Here is a 22,834-nt window from a genome sequence, read left to right as displayed (position 1 = left end):
TTGATTGATTGATTGATTGAAGGCTTTATTAGAAGTTTGCATAGGAAAATGTACAGATTCATGACGGTACAGTTCACTGGTACAAGGTCTACTAAAAGGAGATCCATGAAAAGACTAAGCTTATTTCAACAGGAAACCATTAAAGTATCTCATATAACATTGAATGACAGACAAATAGAACACAGTACTATGCAGTAGATATGTAAAGAAAAAAGAAAACAGTAGGAAAACAGTAGCAATATGGAATATATACAGGTACTTCCGAGGGTCCGTACATATTATTAACATCACTGTCCATAGTGTAAGCACTTTATATTTGAAACCTGACCGTTTAAGTAGATGTACGGACCCCAAATGCCACAGTGCAAAGGCTATTTTGAAAGAAACTCCAAGACGGCTATATTATTATAACTCATGAGCTTCCTGGGCTTACAAAGCTAGCGCTACACTACACAGACAACGTGGAGCTGTTCTACAGTGAAAAACATGAAATAATAATGTTAATGAAGGTCTCTTACATTACGTAGTCTGACTTTGTGAAAACAACAAAAAAACAGTGAAAGTAAAAGGAGTTTACAACAATCCTCCTCCCTCTTTTCTTACTCTAAATTGTTACTAACGGTATTATTTGTTTACCTTATACTGCAACAGAGATTCTTGTAGGATAACGAGCTCCTTTATTTTCACATTAAGTCACGGCCAGCTTTGATATTCTAATTATGGACGTTTTTAAAAGAAAATACGTTTTTAGCACCGAGCTGGATATGTCCGGGGTAGCTGCTCCTACTAAACCCATTGGTTGTGGACCCAGGGTGGGCGGTGCTATCACTGAAGAACTACCCAATGAATCCCCTCGAAGGTCTCGGAGGCGTGGCCATAAGCAAAACACAAGACTGGGGTTGTGGATCAGATCCGGTCTAGAGCGGATATGAAAACGGCATGTATGCGTGTGTATTATGAGTAGTCTCGCGTAGCCAGACAACTATTCCACAATCTCTGAATGCTATATAGAGTCTGGGAGCATTTGACCAAATCGCGGAGGCAACAGTCTGGCCACGCGAGACTAGTTATGAGCGTGCAAATGACCGGATACAGTAGGCGGGGCTCTGCACCGGATCAGAGCACTGGTCCGCAAAGAGAAACCAGGCTTTCCACGTGCAGTGGAAAAGCTTTTTGATGCCGTTCGTCACGTGATAGGAAAGGAAATCAACTGTTGTTGTTGTGTCAGCTGACATTATTAGCAACATGGCGCCCAGATCGAAATCTAAGAAGAAGCAGAAAACGCAAAGAAAAGTTAGAAAACTTAAACAAGACAACGTCGTCAAGCTTGTCACACGTGGGAAGGTTTCAGGACAGTTTTCTCAAAGCAGTTTCAGTAAACTCTCTCCTCTTGTGCGCGTCCCTTTGATAGACATCAGTGATGAATGGTGGCTAACAGGACACGTTTTTCTTGGCTTCATCAAAAGTGGCCGATACATTCTGTCCTACACCAAAGTAGACGTGCCTTACGTGGAATCAGAACCAGAATCAGAATCGGATCATCCAGAACTAATCCGATCGCGTCAACAGGCCAGAGAAGAACGACCTTTGTCGGGCTACAGCTACACTCTGTATTGGTGGGAGTTTAACCTGCACAGTGAACTCAAACTGGTCCAACAGGTGAAACTCTTTGCAAATCAGGAAGCTGAAGAACATCACCTCCAGAGTCTTCATGTGTGTGAGTGGCCCAACGACGACTCCAAAATTGCCATCTTTGGCTATGACACACGGAGCACCAGCACAGATCAGCTCATGATTAGCTTTAAGACTGATTTATCGTGCAACTGGTTTGTCACCATTGCTCCCAACCCTCCAGCCAAACCCTGCTCTCTCTGCTCAGCCACGACCACACACTCAGGTAGTGGTGTCAGATGCCTGGAACACGGCTTTGCGCTCCATAGCGAGTCTGAAGTGGACAATCCCTTCTCCTTACAGCCAGCCTTGCAGCTGAAAAAGGACAAGGTCATCCTGCTGAAAGAAATCAGACATTTGGTGGCCTGTGCTATCTACCTGTGTCCAGCAGGTGAGCAGAGCCAGTCCTGTCAGATGCTCTACACCAAGAGAGCAGCTCCTCCATCAGGTCAACCCTCTCCTCCTTCCATGCTACCTCAGGGATCTGCTGAAGACAGACATCCATCCACCGGGTCCCCTGCCTCGTCCTCCCCATCATCATCAAACCTGCCCTCATCCTTGTCTCAAGAGGCAGATCTCAGTAAGCCCAGCTACATCGACTATAAACGCCTCCATTACCACCTCTCACAGCCAGGGGCAGCGAGACGGAGACGGGGTCATGAATATTATTCTTATTTAGAGGCTACAGATCTGAAGGGGAGGGAACAGAAGTTGCTCCCCGGTGGTCCACGTGATGGCCAGAGCTTGTGTGTGGAGGAGATGGTGCTGGATGTTGGTCGTGTTCTCCCTGTGTTGCTCCATGATGATCCTCGGGAGTACAACTTTGATTTTGTCATGATGGAAGTGTGTCCAGAGACCGACACAGTTTTGATCGGCATTGGCCTGTATTGGGAAAGTGAGGAGCGCAACATGAGGGTCAGCTGGGACCTCAGCACAGGGCTGTGCAGTGTCATTGGGGTCAGTGACCTCACAAAACAGGTCCCTGATAACAATCGTCGCTATGGTCTTGGTTTCGCTGGTCTCCCTGTCAGTTCTCACAGGAAGTCCTGTGTGGACACAGTGATGGAGTGTTCTGTTCCAGAGAGCAGCTCTCACCGCGTCAATGTCCTCCTAGATGATCTGTCCAACACAGTGTTGGCAGACAATGAGCGATGCACCTGGGTGACAAAATGGTAAATGCGCCCAAGTAGTGTTTTTTGTGCAAAACAAATGCTTGCAATGGATTCAGAATAATGAAAAAGCCTTAGTTAGACCCCTCACATGCTACTTAAAGCAGATTTCTTGGGGAATAGGCAACCTTAGGCCCAGGTGCCAACATTGGCACAGGGGAGGGTGATCACTGGCAGAAGTGTGTGAGAGGTTTTTTCTTTTCTTTTTAAATTAACTATTCCCAAAAAGATAAGACAATTAAATTAAATCTATATGGGTGATAGGTGGGTTATTGCTCTGGGTTAGTCTAATGACCATTACATCCTAAAAAAGAAATATTAACCTCAAAAGAGGATGGAGGAAAAACTAAAATATTCTATAGGTATAGCCTATGGACAATCAAAATCATTTGGAAATATTTTATTTTGATGTGGTGTGACTGGTGTCATAATTAAACGTGTTGATATGACACACTGACTAACAAGCAAATGAAAACATGGTAATTCAGCCTATCATACGTAAGTGAATGGGATCCCAACTTTCAGCAGCTGTCAAAAGTTCCCCTAGGGATATTGAAATTCAAACTTTGTTGTATGTGTTTCTAGACACCTTTACAAACATTGCTGAATACATTTCTTGCTAAGGGATTTTATTAATATCCATTCCCCTGACTATTTAAAATCTTCACAGCCTAATGTCATGTGGGAATGGATTATGCTATTTCTAGTGATTAGTAATGTTATTTAACTAGATTATATTGTTGCTGTCTGGCTTGCTGGGGGGGGGGGGGGGGGTGATTGCCCTAGTAATTCATATGAGTAAACAGTAATGTAGTGAAAATGTTTTCTTTCCACCCTACAGCAACAGTATATTACGTACATCAAATTCGTTGCATAGGTCTCTCTTATCTGTGATCTGAGCCCTGTGTCAATATGATCCATCCTGACTACAGTATGTAGTCCCCATAAATAGGTGTGTATTTATTCTGCATGGCAGAATGTCAAGGGCTTTTACCTAAACATACGTCTGTTTGTACCTTTACACTATTTATGGTACCACTATTAATCATTAAATAATTATATTTTTGCATCTACCAAACCCTCTGTGCATATATTCCCTTTGTGTCATTGTACAAGCATTCCTTCTTGTCTTCCGTCTTCTTTTGTTTGCCTGGCAGGAAAGGTCTGGGTTTCTCAACAAGAGTGCAAACGTTTTTTTTTGTTGATCATATTATATTTGAAATGTAAAACGTACTTAATATATTTCTGTGCACCGCTTGCATATCAAATTACATTGAATAACCTTTTATTTTTTTCTTACGATTTCAAGGTTTGTTGTATCAATTATTTGGTTAGAGCTCACTGTAAAGACATAATGGAGTCATTCATCAAAATATTTTTGATTTTACAAACGACAGGCATTTCTATTCAACGACCAGGAACTTACATCCCATTTAAACTCCCTGTTCCTCCCAAAGATCAATGCTGCTGACTCAGCTGGGGAAAATGATTTACAAAACGATAACATGGCATGGCAATATTCACACTTGGAAATAAAAACAAATCTTTTTTTAACCGCTTTATTGAGTGAAACCTGGGTGAGTTGATATCAGGATGAACGTCCCAAAACCAAGTGAAATACAGACAGGATATTGCAGTTTTTATAGTGCACACAGAAAGGTTGGAGGTACATTCTACGTCACACAAGACTACAGAAAAGGGCCTTGATATTTCATATATTGGCACATCCATGGTTGTACAATTCCTTTCCTGGGTAGGGCTACATTCATATATAGAATTAGACTGAACTCCTGTTCTACAACACCATATCAAGGATCCTGGCCCTTCCTTGGGGAGAGGGTAGGGCTGTCTACGTGACGGGTTCGGCCCTTTCCTTTGAGGCCCTATGTCAACCCATAAGTGTGTCAATGTGGTTGTTAATTCCGCCGTCTTACTGCTGCGTCTGCCTAACCTGAGCTCTGATATTGCCATGTGTCTATCCCTGACTGAACTATTCCTTCCAAATGTGACTGTATTGTTGACCTCTTTCCTGTCAGCTAGACTGTATTTCCCTGGGGGCTTTTGGCCCGTGCATGCAGTGTGATTATAAATGGCCCACAGGGTCACTGTCGCAGACTGGGTCTCCTCCTGCAGGCCCTTACTAACTACACATTAAGGCACAAGTGATTCCATGACATATGTAGATATTTTATAGTAGTTAAAGCATAATAACATAAAAACACACTTGTTTACATATCCTGTATATGTGATACATTATTTCAATGAATAATAATATAAGGCACACCTGATTGTATTAAGTATATTGGTGATACAGTATCTCAAACTACTATTCTAAGGCACACATGGTTATATTGAAATCTGCTTAAACATGCTGCTAAAAACACTCGGCCTCCACAAGTGCTTGGTTAGCATGTGCCCTCTCATTAAAACTGGGATTATTATATATAATATTATTATGAATAATAGACTGACAGCGCTCCCTGTGCCACCATCATCCTTCAGTGGTTCTAAACCGTAGTTCCTCTCAGTTCACAAATGATGTCTGCATCCTTCCTTAGCCAGAGAGACACACATCTGAAACTACTGCAAGATGAGGGCATCTCCCCCACAATTTCCCATGAGTCTGTGTCTTCACGGTAACGTTCGATGGTGCGGTGACGAGGCCTACATGAAGAGAGACAAATAGTCAAAAGTTTGGTGTGAACAAGCAGCCACCTTTTCCCAGGATTTCATGAAGCAGCAGCCTCTTACCTGCCCACGCCATTCCGTCCTCCCAGTACGTAGATCATTCCGTCAACCACAGCTACACCAGCATGTTGGCGTGGCATTTTCATGGGGGAACACATGGTCCACTGGTTGGTCTCTGGATCATAGCATTGCACCTGGTCCGTTGGTCCTTCACCACCTACCAATTAAAAAGGAATTAACAGGATAGTGACTTAGTGGACTGGACTCCATCGTATGTGCCTAAAACCAAAGGACTTTTCAAGCCATGACCAAGGGCATTCATGAATACTGATTTTTGGTAACAACTGACCTAAACTACAGTCAAGTTCAGTTGTCCATTATGGAACTAAGAAGAGCCATTATTAAAACAGGTACGATACCCATGATGTAGATTTTTCCTTTGAGAACGCAGGCAGCTGAACCACCATGTGTAACAAGCATAGGAGCTACTTCGGTCCATACAGTTGTGTTAGGGTTGTAACTGTAGATCTGGGGATGTGCTGGCCCTGGGAAATTCTCCCAAAGAACAACACCTAGGACCCAGGAGGACACATGGCAAAACATTAATTTGGACATTTGCACTTAACCATTACAAACATAATACACATTATAAACATAATTTACATCAGGGGTCTTCAACAGAGGGTCCAGGTCCCCTAGGGGGTCGTCAGGGTTACTACAGGGGGCAGCCAAATCTTTGTGCACTTGAACTCTAGCATCCCTATTCAGATAACTTAAACCATAATTAGAGATCAACAAGCTCACAAGCTGCGATTCGTTGTAAGCTTGTACATTGGCAGTTTGAGTAGAGGGGGAAAAAAGAGCAGACCAAGTACAGACCTTTGGGAAAATGTTCCAAGTATTGACAGTTTAAGTGGTTAAATGTCTAGAAAAATACACATGAATCAAATATAATACAGAGGATAGTGCTGTCAAACAAGTTCATGCAGCTAGCTACATGGCTACAGTTAAGTATCTATGAAATGTAAGAAAAGCCTAATCTGCAACACAATTCTATATAACTAGAGGTACAGGAGGGGCCTTCACAATTTGGCATCTACAGAATTACAAATGACAGCACCAGTGATGAATTTACAATGGGCGGCGCCGGTGAGTGAACACCACTACATCTCCCCACATATTGCTATACAAATGTGAACACTATCGTGACATGCATTCTGTCTTATTTTCATAGGCTAGGGGGAAATAGCACACCTGGAAACTCACCTGGAAACCTGGGAAAAAGGAGAGAATCAACCTATACCTACCCGTAACCTGAGCCCCGACCGCGCAATGAATTTATGTTATATTTATGCTGTTTATTTCTGAATTAATTTCCCCCATCTTGTAAAAGAAACCTTTAATAAACGCAGCTTGTTCGGCTTAACATGCTTGCATATTGTCCTGGTTTGGTTCAGACTCTACAATACACTGTCTGATAAGACAGCTTTACAGAGGTTATTTTGTTCCTCATTTAGCTGATTATTTAGTAAGCATATTTACAATATTTGTCTGCTCTGTTCCATTGAATGTTTCAGATCTAAAGACTTTCTTCATTATCAACTGCAAGTAGTACTTAATTGTGTATAAATGTCATGTCCACGCATCTCTAAGGCAATTTTGTGTATCCATCTCTCTCGGCATGGATAGGTAGTCCAAGAACGTTTCAAACAGATTTCTGGGATGTGATGGTTGACAATAATGGAGGATATTGGCAAAGGTTTCTCTGACCTTCTTTGCGGATGCATAGTCAGAGATAAGGTGGAAAAGATGGAGATGAAGCATGAAGATATTGTGATGTCACTTCATGTGATGTCACGTGACATCACAGAGATATTGTGATGTCATGTGAAGCATGAAGATATTGTGATGTCACGTGACCTCGCCCTTTAGGGCAAGGTCACTTCTCGCCCCTTAGGGCATCTTACTAGTAATAAGGAGATATTGTGATGTCACATGAAGCATGAAAATGATCCAAAAGGTTAAATAAAACAACATCAAAGTCTGTTAAAGGTGTGGAGGTGATGCCTCTGGAGAATATTGTGGGCAAAAACCCAGTTGATTTTTAGTGTTCCTGCGCGTGCCATCCCGGCACAGCAAATCGGAGGACCCCTCTTGAATTATAATAGTATTTAGTAAGATAAGATATGTAGTGGGGGATCCTGCTTCATCTCTTCTTCCTCTCTCTCTCTCTCTCTAGGGGTCCTTGGTCTGAAAAACCCCTCATGAAACCCAGCAGGATTAGGTGTATATATTGTAAAATGTAAACCGGTTCCATACCAATAAAATAGAGCAGTCCGTTTAGTGCCACAACATCAGGGGGTGCACGATGGTAATAGACACACATGGAGTCAGGAGTTTCTATGAGCTCCCATGTGTCGGTGTTGACGGCGTATCGTTCCACATACATTTGCCGATTGTCACCATCCAAGAGGCCACCCACTGCATACACATAGCCATCCAGCACCGCCAGGCCTATGGACCATGTGGGATTGTGAAAGGAAGAGAAAACAAGACTGGGTCAAAATCCCGTTATTAGAACAGATTATAAAATCTCATTATCTACACTAGAAGTTGGGCGGCCGAGCGTCTAGTCGCTCGAGTGTCTAGTCGGCCGAGCGTCTAGTCGACTAGAGTGTCTAGTCGCTCTAGTCGCTCGCTGACCTGGCCAACTCGGGAACGATGTAAATAGGGAATGAATGCACCGCCCTTTAGTGCAACCCCCATTATACCTGTTGTCATAGGATCCGTTTTGACCATCTGTTTGTCTGTGTCCATTTTATGCCCATATATGGAGATCTCTGTAGGACCCGTTTTGACCATCTGTTTGCCTGTGTCCATTTATGCCCATATATGGAGATATCTGTATCTGTCTGCATCCATTTCATGCCCATATATGGAAATCTCTGTATCTGTCTGTGTCCCTTTATGCCCATTATGGAGATCTCTGTATCTGTCTGTGCCTCCGAGTGTGTTGCAGACACAGTGCCGGATCCCCCTATAGCTGTTGTCATAGGACCCGTTTTGACCATCTGTTTGCCTGTGTCCATTTATCCCCATATATGGAGTTATCTGTTTGTCTGCGTCCATTTTATGCACATATGGAGATCTCTGTATCCGTCTGTCTGCGTCCATTTTATGCCCATATATGGAGATATCTGTATCTGTCTGTCTGCATCCATTTTATGCCCATATATTGCGATCTATGCAGACACAGTGCCGGTTCCGGAAAACTCTGATGTCAGACATCAGCTCCGCATACGACCTTTCGCGTCAGTTCTGGAATACCGCGTGTCGGGTCGGGTTGAGGCTGGGCACTGAACTCCCTGCTGCGGCGGGGAATGCATGTGCCGAAGTCTGTGTAATGCAAACCCCATTATACCTGTTGTCATAGGACCCGTTTTGACCAACTGTTTGCCTGTGTCCATTTATGCCCATATATGGAGATAACTGTATCTGTCTGCATCCATTTTATGCCCATATATGGAGATCTCTGCAGACACAGTGCCGCTTTCAGAAATCCCTGATGTCAGACATCAGCTCCGCATACAGAGAATCCAAACCTTTCGCACCGGATCCGGAAAATCGCGTATCGGGTCGGGTCGAGGCCAGGCACTGCACTACCTGCTGTGGCGGGGAACGCGCGTGCCGAATTTGAAGCCGGTAGGACGAACGCAGAGCTGCCAACCCTCACGCAATGAGCGTGAGACTCACGCAACTGACCCTCTTCTCACGCTCTCACGCCACACATCGTATTTCTCACGCCGTCATATCACCAGCCGTCACAAAGTGGAAAACTGCGTCAACTCAAGTGTCACTGAGACATCCACTTCGGCCGCGATTTGAGCAATTAAAGGGCTTAAAATACTGTATCTGATTCTGAAGTAGCCCTAATGATTAGATGCGTCGCTGTGTGTGCGTGAGCGTCTGGTGTGAGGAACGCTGCGTGCACGTTCCTGCGCACATCATTCTCTAAGATCGACAGGCGACAGGAGGATCTACATACATTTAATTCAACACGTCCAAAATGCCCATTACTTACTAGCAGGCAGTTTAAATGAGGAGGGACTTTTGGATGGATGCATGTGCAAAAAGAACAGCTCTTCAAGCAAAAGACGTGTTACTTGCAGCTTAATGTAAACATTATTATAACATTTTCTCATCCTAGTATAGCCAGATAAAAGTATCAAACTCCCTGTAAAATGCAAACAGAATACAGGAAATAAGTAACATCTACTCTTTTAATTTTTTCTGGGGGAGGACCCCCAGACCCCCCACCAAAATGATCCAAATTTGTTGAACATATAGGCCTATATCGTTTTTTTTCTTTTGCGGCACCAAAGCCCCCCCCCCCCTCGCAAAAAAAGAAAAATCTCACTCTTAGGTTTTCCTGAAAGTTGGCAGCCCTGGACGAACGGTTCTCGAGATACGCAAATTACATACATACACACTCACAGAGATTTTTTGTTGCCTTATGTGGCGTACGTGATGTCAGAGCCTTTTATGAAGTGATGTCACAATGAGTCGGCGGTTGCGCCGATTTCCTCCGGAACAGCCGATTGTTGACAGCCTGTCAACAATCAGCTCCACTTAAGGAGATTCCGAAAGTTTCGCGCCCGTTCCGGAAAACCGCGCATCAGGTCGGGTCAAGGCCCGGCACTGCACTCCGCGCCGTGGCGGGGAACGCACGTGCCGAATCTGAAGCCGGTGGGACGAACGGTTCTCGAGATACGCGGATTACATACACGCACACACGCAGAGACTTCTCGCATTTATTGTAAGATGTCATTATAGGGAGCAAACACCCTTGCAAAAAAATTAAATACCGGTAGGAAGGGGAAGGAGGGAATTCACCAAAGATCATCAAGATGTGCACTTAAACCCTTTTCATAAACCTAAGCTGTGGAAAGGCATAATCTTCAAGATTGCACATATTCCCTCCCATTTTAAAGGCATTTTAAGCTCCTGTGGACGCCATCTTGGAAATCAAATCAAATCAAATCAACCTTTATTTATAAAGCACATTTACACAATCGAAATTGACCAAAGTGCTGTACAACGGAACACAAAACCATCACCAACATTACTGTAAACAAAAACAATGTTAAAAACAATAGAGACAAAATGTACACATCAGAAACAATAAGCAACTCCAACATGAGTTTAAGTGTGAGTAAAAGCTAGAAAATAAAAGTACATTTTAAGCCGGGATTTAAAAGACTCAATGGAGTTTGCACTTCTAATAGAGATGGGCAGGCTGTTCCAGAGCCTCGGGGCGGCTGAGGCAAATGGTGACTTCTAGAACTTTTCCAAATTTTTCTGTATATATTTTTAGGGTATTTAGCATACCCAATAGTAACCGAGTTGGTAACACTTGCTATGCATACCATGTCTATAATGCATTATAAACACACTTGCAATGCATTATAATCTGCTTATAACACTGTATAATTATAGCACTCGTGAATATTCATAATGCTTTATAACAATAATGATTATAAAGCATTCTATAATGACGTAGAAGGTGTATAATTACAAAGACCTCCTAAGTACTCATAATGTAATCATAATACAGTATAAACCATTTTATAATGACTCTTCCTATATTCATTCTCATAGTTGCAAGACATTATAATCATGTTATAATGCTTTATTTTATTTTCTATATGGTATTGTGAGTCAGTATAAACGGAAGACAGACATACTGATAGACTTACTGTAATCACGCTCTGGATAATTCATAGGAGCCAACTTCAACAAGGAGTCATCATGGGAAGGATCATAGCGCCACATGTCCTTAGTGGTTGAACGATCAGACAAATACAGAGCAGAGTCTATGGTGAGAGAAGAGGAGAATTAAAACAATGAGTTAATATGCCATTATGGTCTGAGCACATATACCATATTCACCAGTAGGTAGTATATGTCATTGTGTATTTTTGGGAATTTTTCATATAGATTCTTGGAAACCATGTTTTTTCTGTTCTATAGACCCAGTTGGATACAAAAAAAACGGTTTCCATTTTTTCCCCCCACTCTGGCCATGTTTTGCCACCATGGCAATATAATGCTGTGTGTGCCAATATGTTGTGTCTGTCTGTATCTCTGTCTACATAATTTCTCCAAATCTGCTAAACCGATATTCACCAAATTTGGTGCACAAGTGTATGATGTGCCCCAGAAGACCCCAAAACATTTTGGCAATGATTCGCCAATAGGTGGCGCTACAGCAACCAATTCAAAAAGCAAATTCATAATTACTTACAAGCTACCCGTCCAATTTTAATCAAACTTGCTGGGTTGTTGCACTATAGACTGAGGCACATGCCCAGCATTTGACCACAATCCACCTGTAGGTTGCGCTACAGCCACAGATTCAATATGCAAATACACAATGGTGCAAAAGCAACCAGACGATTTTTAACAAATAACTTTAATCAGAAACAGAAAGTGTTTCATTTCAATTCAAAGGGTTTATTTTTCTTGAACCTTTGATAAAATGGAACATGAATCCTTGATAATAAGAGAACTAAAATAATAATAATACCCAAAAGGAACGCTCAACAGTACCCATTCTCAACTTAAAGAATCAATCACAGGCATCATCATCATCATCATCATCATCACTCTCAGCGTCATCATTTGGAAGATTTTGACATGAATCTTCTGCAGCTTCACATTTGCAGAGCTCTGTGCATGGAAGATTATTGACTTTGCAAGAACAGCGGCCGGTGCATTTGCTGGCAACACATGCACACTTGACTAGTTCTACGACGGCCTCTGGTGCAGGTGGAAACTTTGAGACTACAGGGACACAACTTCCATCCTTTTGCTGCCTCCATCCCAAAGATAGTGGATCTAAAACCTTTGGCTGAGCTACAATGTCTTGTGCCCATACATTGGCTTGCCAATGTGCTCGCAGGATATGTTCTACGATGGACCCTTGCGTTGGACATATCTTTTCCACACCTTGATTGGCCTTGAGCTGTTTAAACATGTGCCACCGAAGTACTTCAGCTGATTCATAGCCAGGTTTGAAGAGCTGACACATAAACTTTTCACACCCAGCTAACACCTCTGAGGATGGACAAGGGCCGACACCAAGCTCAGCAAGTGCATGGAGTACATCATCACCAGCCTTCATGAACAATTTGAAGCAGGTAGATTTTCCTTTTCCTCTGATGTGACCAGTGGTATCACAACCAGTAAGCGTGTGAAATCCGGGCAATGCTGCTGCTCGTTCAGGACCAATGGTCATGTAGATGGTTCTCAGTTTTATCATCCGTCTTTGATCTCCAGTGCCCATGATGATTGTGCTCTCTGGTTGAAGGTCTGGTACCCTTCGAAGGGCAAGTACCAACACATCAGTGTCACATGAGTAGATATGTGGTGTTTTACCTAAACGACTCACTGCTACTGCATACAGAACCAGTAATGTGTCAGCCTCTTCTTGTGTACTTGTGATGTTCACCATGTTTGTGTTCGTGGACATGACACCCTTGTGTGTGTGTGTTGTGATTGGCAGTTTGCAAAGCTCAACAGCTTTTTGTGCAAGGTAGAGAACGAGGTTGACCTTGGTTTCCTTGGTTCCCAGAAAAGCCTTGAAGTCTTTGATCGGTGTGGAATCTTCTATTTTGTACCCCTTGTCTTGTGCTCTTCCTGCTGTACGGATTTGTCTTGTTCTGTCCTTCATGGATTTTGTGACCGTATAGTTGTCAAAAAGCAGGTATATATCTGTGTATTCTCGTGCCTTCATGTCAACACTCTGAGTAAAACATTCTGCAAGATCTCTGCAACATTTTATTTCACCTTTCCGAACAACCATCTCCTGCACAACTGCCATGCCATCAATCAAAATACTGGCCAACACGTTTGCTGATGGGCTACTCTGCATTTCTATGGATTCTTCAGGAGATGCAGTCCCTGAAACTACTCCTTCCAATTCATGGATAAGAGCAGACTTGGCTGAAGTCGGCAACAGAGAACCATCAGACTTCATTAGACTTGCATTGTGATCGGCAAATTCGTATGTTCCCACAATGTTCTGCAGGTCAAGTTCTCTAGATGACTTGGCTACAAGAAGCAGGCGAACAAACAATGAGTTGGTTGATTTCAAGCTGACTACCTCAGATGATGCCTTCAGCTTGATCGTTTTGCATCCATCTTTCCAGGTCAGATACTTGAGCTTTGGCATTTTGTCCCACATGTTCTTTTCCCCTCTGACCCTTTCATTCACAAAAGTTTCACGTGCTCTCCTCCCTCGTGATTCAATGTCCAAGACATCGTTCTGTACTGCTGTTGGCAGTATTTGGTTGGAAACAAAGTTGATTAACTTCATTTCAGATTCATCATTTCCTGGAGGAGAGAAGGGATTTGCGCCACTTAGCACATCCTTCAGTTGTTTCACTGATCTCTCTTGTCGCTTACTTCTGGTCATTGAGTGTTGGTGATGCTTCTTTGGGTTGGCATCAGCTATGTTCAGTAAGCGCTCGGTTTCACCAGCCAGTCTTGCCAGAACTGGGGTACTCAGACAGTATTTCAGCAGACCCTGAGGATCAGTGGTTAAGCCAGAAATGGCACCTTCTCCTTTATGAATCTTGTTCACGTGTTCTTGAGCGTGATCAGGCCCAATGGATGTGAAAGGAACAGGGTTGGTACTGACGACAAAATCGCCACTCTTGAGATCTTGCCATACTGAGGGATGGCTGTGTTCCAAGTGATACATGTGTGCGATGTAGTCGGGTATGTTTTGGGCATAGTCGTGTCTATTGTAGGCGAAGAAGTAAACGCACATCTGCTCCAATGAGGCTAGGTGCAAGAGCCAATTCTGATCACGAGTACTTCGTATGAACTGGAGAAGATTGTTGACCTGCTTCATATATATACGTGCCCATTTGTACATCGGGTACTTCTCATTCTCACTGTCAAATTGGTCAAGTTTTTCCATCAGCTGCAGATCAGATATCATGTTGACCAGTGTGCCATGGGCTTCAGAAACACCTAGTCCATTTTCACACGCTTTTCTCAGATCTTCGAGTGCAGACGTCAGTTTCTGGTGTAGCACTGGGTGCTGTTCGAAGAATGCTTCAATCCACAAGTCAAATAGAACTTGCAGTGTGATCTGGTGAGCTTCCAAGGCTCTGTTGTGGTGCTTGCCATTCAGTATTTGTACAACTGTAACACTGCTATATAGACCGGATTCAACCCAAGCTTCATCCAGACCACTCCCTTCAAGGGTTGCTCCGAGACATCGTACAGCACACAGAACGACATGGAAGGCACCCGGACTTGCTATGATGATGGATTGGAACTGTTGGTCAAGGAAGCTCAGTTTTCTAACTCTTTTGTACAAGTCCATGTCTAACCAAACAAGTATAGGCTCAACATCCTGAGTGTCTTCCATCATCAACTTGTTGAGCTTGTAGAGCTGAGTCAATGCTGTAGTAAGGGTAGTCCATTCATGGGCTGGTGCATTTATGAGAGGCAGTGCATGCACTCGGTCAAGTGTCATAGATTCAGTTTTGGTTGCTGACAGAAGTGAATTGTATGCCGCCCAGACAGGCACAAGCTGTTGTTGATGACTGCCATCATGCGACTCGGCTGGGTCATTTGTTGGTTTGGCATCAGTGCGATGGGAATGGCGAACCAACAGCCAAGCTAGATCATCAGTTGCAGGTATTTTGAGCTCCTTCTCATTCATTCCCAATTTAAAGTTTGGATATTGTGGACTGTTGTGAGGCTTAGGAGCCCCTTTTATCCAGCTTGATATCAATGGGATGACAGTCTTGGGTACATCCTCCAATGGCCCTGTTCCTTTGCTCTGTGTGGGGATTGCATACTCTGTTACTTCCACATTTTCCTCCCTTCTGGGTTCCTGTTGATACACAGCCATAGCTGTTGCATGGAATGAATTTCTTCCATCGTACGTATCAACATTTGCATCCAGGTTGTCGATGGAGAAACGCAGCCGCTTCTTCTTTTGTAGTCCAGGTGGTAGATAGCTTCCATTATTACTCTCCATATTCCTCTGTACTCCTTCTGAGATTTGAGCAACACACTGCTTGACTCGTCTGTATGTAACTCCTATACCGGCGTGAGAAAGTAAATTGGACAGTTTCTGGCTTCTATATTTGTGTTCACAATACAGTGAAATGCCGAGTGTGATAGGAGTTTCAATTGTCGATCGAAATGTTGCATCTGGTGTCTTTGGGTCATGCAACAATTGACGATTAGATTTGTGGGCTTGAACAATCTGTTGAGATATGATTGATGCAGATTTATTCAATTCTCTCAGATGGGCTTCAGTTTTGACAGTAGCAGTACCTTTTATGATCCAAAGGATCGTGCTGTGGAGCTCCGTTGGTACAATGTCACACTCACTATTCTCAAGTGTTCCAGAGAATGTCCATGGATTTTTTTTGTTCTCTTGGATCTTCTTACGCAGGGCCAGGCTTGTTTCAAAAATCTTCTTCATGTCATCATATGTGCTCTTTCCTGCTTCCTTATTAACTGCAGCATCTTGTGTAGCTTTTGAATGTATCAGTGCAGGCTTCTTTGCTACTGTTGTGAACTGCACTGCAGGGACATTTTCCTGGATTTTCTCCCGAATCCATTTCCATTCAGCCTTAGCAGTTGTAAACTTTGAGCTGTACTCGATATTGTACTGTGCCATCTTTGCTAGGTAAAGGTTTAGAGCTTCGTTCGTTGGAATACATTCTCCCCTGTTAATACGTTCTTGTATTTCAGCAAAGAATTCTATCTCAGCTTTTATGTGGTCAACTGTTGGTCCACCGTCTTCCGTGTTGCTTGATGTAACTTTCTTATCCGCTTCATTTCGCCGCTTCATTGCTTGACTGCTTGCCTGCCACTGCTTGGTCATGCAATTCTTGTGATAAACGAAATCACATGCCAGGACATCGTTGTCAGCTATGACAGTGGCATAGTTAACCTTCCATTCTTCATTGTTTGAATTATGTACTATGTCTTTTATTTGCTTCCCAACATTTTCCGATCGACCTTCAATCAAAGGATGAATAGTTTTGCATTGACAAAAGAAACATTCTTTTTTATCAAAAGGTGTCTTCTTTGACCGGGTGTACTTTTTTGGGACCTCTTCTGTTTTATTTACCATTGATGAAGTAGATGGTCGCCCTTTACTTCGGTCACTAAGGACAGTAACATCAGATGTTTCACAGGCTCGCTTGTGGCGCTGTTCATCACGTTCTATGCGTTCTTTACTCACAGTGTTGCCGTAACATGTTTTGTGCCACATAACATTGTTGTCACTTAAATCTTGTGCAGAATATTTTCTGATTCTCTCATTGAGTGCAATAAAGTCAGTGTTCCCAAATTCTGCTCTCTTACTAACTGCTGCCAAGAATTTATCATATGATTGTTTTTCAGGGTGTACGAGATCTTTTAAAGGTCCTTTTTGGCATTTTATGCAAAGCTGGAAATTACTTGACGTTCCCACTTCAGATTCTTCTTTGGCTGCCATGATTTACCTGAAGACACAGAATACATAAGAGATTATTTATAAAAGGCAATTAAACTGACAATACTGACAATAATATTTTGGCTACATTTCTTTCAAACACTTACCGTGTGCTGTACACCAGTTGCAATGGTGGAGTTCCTCTTCTGCCCTTGAGCTGTGGGGTTCTTGCTTTGAACAATGTTGACCATTCAGTACCTGCCCTTCTCTCTAGAGGTCCTATTTGTTGTGCCATTATTTATCTGTCGGTAGGTTAAAAAATAAAAGATGGGAAAACACTTACTTTTCTTTTTCTTTTTTTAAGGGCTAGTTAAAGTTACATTTAACAATATTTTGGCTACATTTCTTTCAAACACTTACCGTGTGCTGTACACCAGTTGCAATGGTACAGTTCCCTCTTCTGCCCTTGAGCTGTGGGGTTCATGCTTTGAACAATGTTGACCATTCAGAGGTCCTTTTTGTTGTGCATTATTTACCTGTCGGTAGGTGAAAAAAATAAAAGATGGTTAAACACTTACTTTCCTATTTTTAAGGGCTAGTGAAAGTTACATTTATGGTTTGTGCGATATGAAATGTGAGCTTACCATAATCACAGTAATCCTTAATCATATTCAGAGCTTTTGGAGAGAAATTCACTTCTGTTTAGAGCACTGCAGAGTGAAGGTCTGCTTGTCTGTGGCCCAGGTGATCCTCGTTGAGATTCATCAAAGCCAGTTCCTTGGCCATTAGTCCATGGGCCAGACGGGTTGTCGGTATCAAAAAGGTGGCAAAGGTTACCATGCATTTTTGAAAAGCTCTATATCTGTAGATTATATTTTGGTATGATAACCCTTTCTTAGACCCAGCTAAATTGGTGTTATCAGCCGCTGGAGTTGGTGTCCCATTAACTTTACATTACAGGGAAAATAAGCAAAAAAATAATCTGCTTTTAGTAGCATAAGAGGGTGTCAGGGGTCAAACTAGGGGTTTGTCATGATGCTGAATCCATTGCAAGCATCTGTTTTGCACAAACAACATTCCTTGGGCTAAAAAGACTATGGTTTAGTGATGAAAAGTGATGAGTCATCACTTTTGTGGGGGCTGTTTTAGCCCCAGGAATGTTTTTTGTGCTAAACAGATGCTTGCAATGGATTCAGCATCATGAAAACCCCCTAGTTTGACCCCTCTTATGCTACTTAAAGCAGATTAATTTTTTGCTTTTTTTCCCTGTAATGTAAAGTTAATGGGACCAACTCTAGCGGCTGATAACACCAATTTAGCTGGGTCTAAGAAAGGGTTATCATACCAAAATATAATCTACAGATATAGAGCTTTTCAAAAATGCATGGTAACCTTTGCCACCTTTTTGATACCGACAACCCGTCTGGCCCATGGACTACATCACTAGTGTGATGTAGCTAGGTTAGGTTCTAAACAAGAAAGCATCTATAGGCCTACTGTTGTTGCACAGGAATAATGTGATAAGAATTGCAATTACAGAATTACATGAAAATTGTTCTGGTTATCCTTTCATGAAAATCATCCTCAAAATAATGTGTTTGATTATTGAATCTGTTGCTGTAGCGCCACCTATAGGTGGATTGTGGTCATATTTTCAGAGGTTGTGCCTCAGCTCATGATGCAACAACACATCAAATTTGATCAGAATTGGATGAGTAGTTTGTAAGTAACCATGAATTAGCTTTTTTAATTGGTTGCTGTAGCGCCACCTATGGGCCGATCATGGTGGAAATTTTATGGGGTCTTCTGGGACACACCATACACTTGTGCACCAAATTTGGTGAAAATCAGCCAGGCAGATTTGAAGAAATGATGTTGACAGAAATACAGACAGACATAAAATATTGCCTCACACTGCCATATGTTGCCATGGTGCCAAAATAGTGCCAGGGCGGGGGGAAAAAATGGAAACCATTTTTTTTGTGTCCTACTGGGTCTATAGAACAGAAAAAACATGGTTTCCAAGAATCTATATGAAAAATTCCAATAACTTCTTTTTGCTACATAACTACATACACTAAGGGGTGGGTATTGCCAGCAATCTCACGATAGATATGTATCACGATACAGAGGCCACGATACGATATATATCGATGTATAGTTTGACGCGTTAAAACACGAAAGAAAATATGCATATATATTTTTTATTACAATTACAAAATAATTGCTAAATTACTTTTTGTTTACTTAGTTAATATCAAATATCTGATGAAGCAGAATCAAGAATAGGCCTATTTAATTAAGGCATTATTAGAAGAGAGTGAGGATTTGTAGCTACTAATACAGTAGCTGCTGCACTGGTCTGTTGCCATTGCCAAATCGGTTTATTATAAGTAGATCTTGTTTCTGTAAAGTAGACTGTAAAAATTCGGGGGTCCTTGATCTTGGCATGAAAATGGTTGAGAACCACTGTTCTAAAACAATATTAGACAATAAAGTTTGACTGACATGCCCTAGTTGCTTATTTTTGGCTTATTTTTATAGACCCGGTTGCTTGTTTCTATCGCAAAAGAGAAAGTGGCAACAACCCCACTGGCTGGCTAACGTAATCTATAGTGGCTCGGCTGCGTCTCTGTGTTCGGTTCTGTGACACTGATGATGAGCCGTGCTCTTTTACTGGGACGGTGGATATAAAACTTCTGTTCAGTAAAATCCATCAAAACACAAAGGAGAACTATCGCGACGCAACCGCAATTTAGCTCATGTGGTTAAAACGACACGTTGCGCGAGGCAGTTGTTTACAATGTGATGCAAATGGCAGCGTTTTTTTTTTAACTGCCGACTCCCCCTTCACATATATCTGAAATGCTTCCATTCTTTAGCTTTTAACTGGCTGTGGATAAAGCTTTTCATCATCCTCTTCCATTTTGCTTGCTGCGCCAGTCACCAGCTCAGCTGTGGGTGTTTCACGCCGTATCGAAATCTATCGATAGAGCAACCTCTGTATCGATTCACATATCATCGGGAGTTTATATCGATTTATCGCCAAATCGATTAATCGAACCCACCCCTATTCACCAGGCGGCCATGTTTGCATTTTGCACACATGGAAGCCATGTTAAAAAAAAAAAAAAAACATGGTGGCATTTCATTAACTTAAAGTGATAGTTCACCTATTTTTGACATAAAGCTGTGTGAAATACTTGCCATTAAAACAGTGGTTAAAAATGTATTAATTGATTACCAGAGTCCCGTGGTCAGAGTTCTGGTCAGTTTCTAATGAATATTAAGTAGTTCCAATGGGGTGGGGGCCATTTGGCGTGGCCCAACCTTTGAAAATAGATTAATCCACAAAACTAGCGTAATTTGTATTGTTGGCCTATTTCTACCATATAGAGCGAGGTTTCGTTCTGATCAGCTGCCTGCAAAGCACCTTGTTTTGGGGAAATACGTTGCAGCGGCGTAGTGATACTGGACACAAAAAATAGTACCATGTGACAGAGGGGTCAAAGTTGAACGAAAGTTGGTCTATTTGGTAGAAATAGGTCAACAATACAAATGAAGCTAGTTTTGTGGATTCATCTATTTTTAATGATTGGGCCATGAGCCCCAGCCAAATCACCGGAACTACTTTATATTCATCTAAAACTGACCAGAACTCTGACCACGGGACTCTGGTAATAGATTAATACATTTGTAACCACTATTTTAGAGGCAAGTATTTCACACAGCTTCATGTCAAAAATAGGTGAACTATCACTTTAATGACACAATGGCCGCCATGTGAATATGGTCTATTGGAGAAGGACTGATTAAAGACTTCAGGTGCTGGAATAATAAAACTACACAATCTGGACATTGACTTTGTTTTTCAGTTGGCTGAAACAATCTCCTGCCATGTCTAGCAATGAGGGAGAGAGCACCATAACCCTGTCCTTAAAGTTAAATGTTTACATTTTGCAAAATATAACCATTCTAAGCCTAGCCTTGTTTGAACAGTTTACATAATGTTATTGTATATCGTATCTACTCCAGTTGCCTGTAATGGCAGTGCACAACTCACCTAACACAACCACACTGTGGCTCTGTAGAGCAAAGGGAAGACTGGCCAAAGTCTTCCACTGATTGGTCCGGGGGTAAAAGCTCTCAACCCATGTACTGCTGTCATCATCTCTTGGGAAGCACGTTACCCATGTAACGTTAGGGTTGTCATCATCTCCTACGTCGTCTCCCAACATCAGTATCACTTCACATCACATAGAGTTAGAACAACAACACAGAACCTTTTACACAGGTTAGAACACATGAACACATAACATTAATACACAGAAGTTTAGAACACATTTGAATGCAGGAAAATAAAAATCACACCTAGTGTGAAGTAAGCAGTGCTATCTATGAGAATATTTCCTTAAGCATCCTGCTGAATTTAGCTTTCTGTGCGAGTGTCAGTGCTAGAGTGAGAGGGTGAATAAATGCTAATAGAGGTTACTGTCGTGATGTCATAGTGATGAAATTGCTAGCCTTGATCGTGATTGGCGTACTACATGGCACGCCAAATGTCCCATGCCGCTTGGCCAATGACAAGCTTTGCGGGACATGCGTGGGAACATGGGTAAAGAAACAGACACGGGCAAGCTATTCTCATTTGTGCCAAGATGTAGGCCACACTTCAGAGCCCGGACATTTTTGGAGGACCGGACATTTTTTGGGGAACGGCCAAAGCCACGGTGGGGGAAAAAAATAAAAACTGCACCAGGTGAGTGCTTGAGGCCAGTTAGTCACAACAACGTGTGAGCATTTGAAATGTTATGATAGCACAAATTAGCAGTCCCTGTAGTAACTGGTCCCATATACATCACTGGCCAGATGGCCAAGAATTGGCGCAACCTCGCCCTTTAGGGCGAGGTCGCATGTCACCCTGAGGTCACATGTCACCCTGAGGTGTCTTACTAGTTAAAACTACATATCAAGGCACATACATCTAAATCAAACATAATGAATGATTATGTTGCATGAATAGCTATTGTAACTAAACTCAAAATAACACACCAAAGAAACTTAAATACACATTGTATTGCCAGGTATGTTTTAGGCCTGTCTTAAAAAATTCGACGAATCGACGCGTCGTTTTAAGCCCCCGGAATCGACGCCAATTGTTTGAGTCGAGCCGTCAAAATTATATATCGACGCAGTGATGTTACATTATTGTTACCTTTAGCCTACTTTGGTGTTGTTTTTCCTCCTGAAGGAACGGGGCTAAATCGTTAGCATGCTAGCGCTTTAGCCCTGTTCCTTTAGCCTTGGAGAGGCATAAAATCGTTACAACCAGGCAGTTTTCAAAGCAGAGAATCCACAAATCATATGTGGTTTACAACAGCTGTTGTACCGGTACTCGCGTCGTGGTCGCGCCTCCTCTCCAGTCATTAAAGCACAACTTTTCTTTTTTTTTTTTTTACACATAAACGATTCGTCGACGCGTCGGATTAACCCCCGTGACTCGAGTCGACTTGATAAATCCCGAGTCGAAGACAGCCCTAGTATGTTTACACATTTGAGGATATTCTGTCAGCACTGGAAATCCCATCTAGAAAACCCTGGATGTGTCGTTTTCCGGCTTCAGTTGCAATTTTGTATAACACGGTTCTATTGTGAAAATAGCAGATCTACATGCTCACAACGCCTCGCAACGCGAGGAGTTGTGAGCATGTAGATCGGCTATTTTCACAATTTCTGGCTTTAATATTTGACAATTTGGCCAATGTTTAATTTGTCATTTTAGAGGTATTAAAAAGTCCTTAATTTTTCACTTTCGAAATGTGCAGATACCCTC

The 22,834-nt window shown here is 42.3% G+C and overlaps 2 protein-coding genes across 3 annotated transcripts in view; one reads left to right on the top strand and one right to left on the bottom strand.

Moving 5' to 3' along the window:
* Positions 1-1,245: 1,245 nt before the first annotated feature.
* LOC308299166 (DDB1- and CUL4-associated factor 15-like) lies at positions 1,246-2,847 on the top strand (the record flags this gene model as incomplete). Its single annotated transcript, XM_080742884.1, has 1 exon — positions 1,246-2,847. The coding sequence occupies one exon, from the start codon at positions 1,246-1,248 to the stop codon at positions 2,845-2,847; it is 1,602 nt and encodes a 533-aa protein (XP_080599010.1).
* Positions 2,848-4,401: 1,554 nt separating this feature from the next.
* Positions 4,402-22,834, bottom strand: part of LOC308299535 (kelch-like protein 24) — a 28,564-nt gene continuing 10,131 nt past the window's right edge. For both annotated transcript variants that reach the window (XM_080743332.1, XM_080743333.1), the window contains exons 7-12: positions 21,065-21,247; positions 11,285-11,401; positions 7,848-8,042; positions 5,948-6,100; positions 5,592-5,745; positions 4,402-5,504 (exon numbers count right to left, since the gene is read on the bottom strand). In XM_080743332.1, coding sequence (XP_080599458.1) covers positions 5,348-5,504; positions 5,592-5,745; positions 5,948-6,100; positions 7,848-8,042; positions 11,285-11,401; positions 21,065-21,247 — 959 coding nt within the window. In that variant the 3' untranslated portion in view covers positions 4,402-5,347. The remainder of the gene's footprint in view (positions 5,505-5,591; positions 5,746-5,947; positions 6,101-7,847; positions 8,043-11,284; positions 11,402-21,064; positions 21,248-22,834) is intronic.

The sequence above is a fragment of the Nannobrachium achirus genome, assembly GCF_963921795.1.
Source record: "Nannobrachium achirus genome assembly, chromosome: 15".
Classification (NCBI taxonomy): Eukaryota; Metazoa; Chordata; class Actinopteri; order Myctophiformes; family Myctophidae; genus Nannobrachium; species Nannobrachium achirus.
This window is presented reverse-complemented; position numbering and strand designations above follow the sequence as displayed.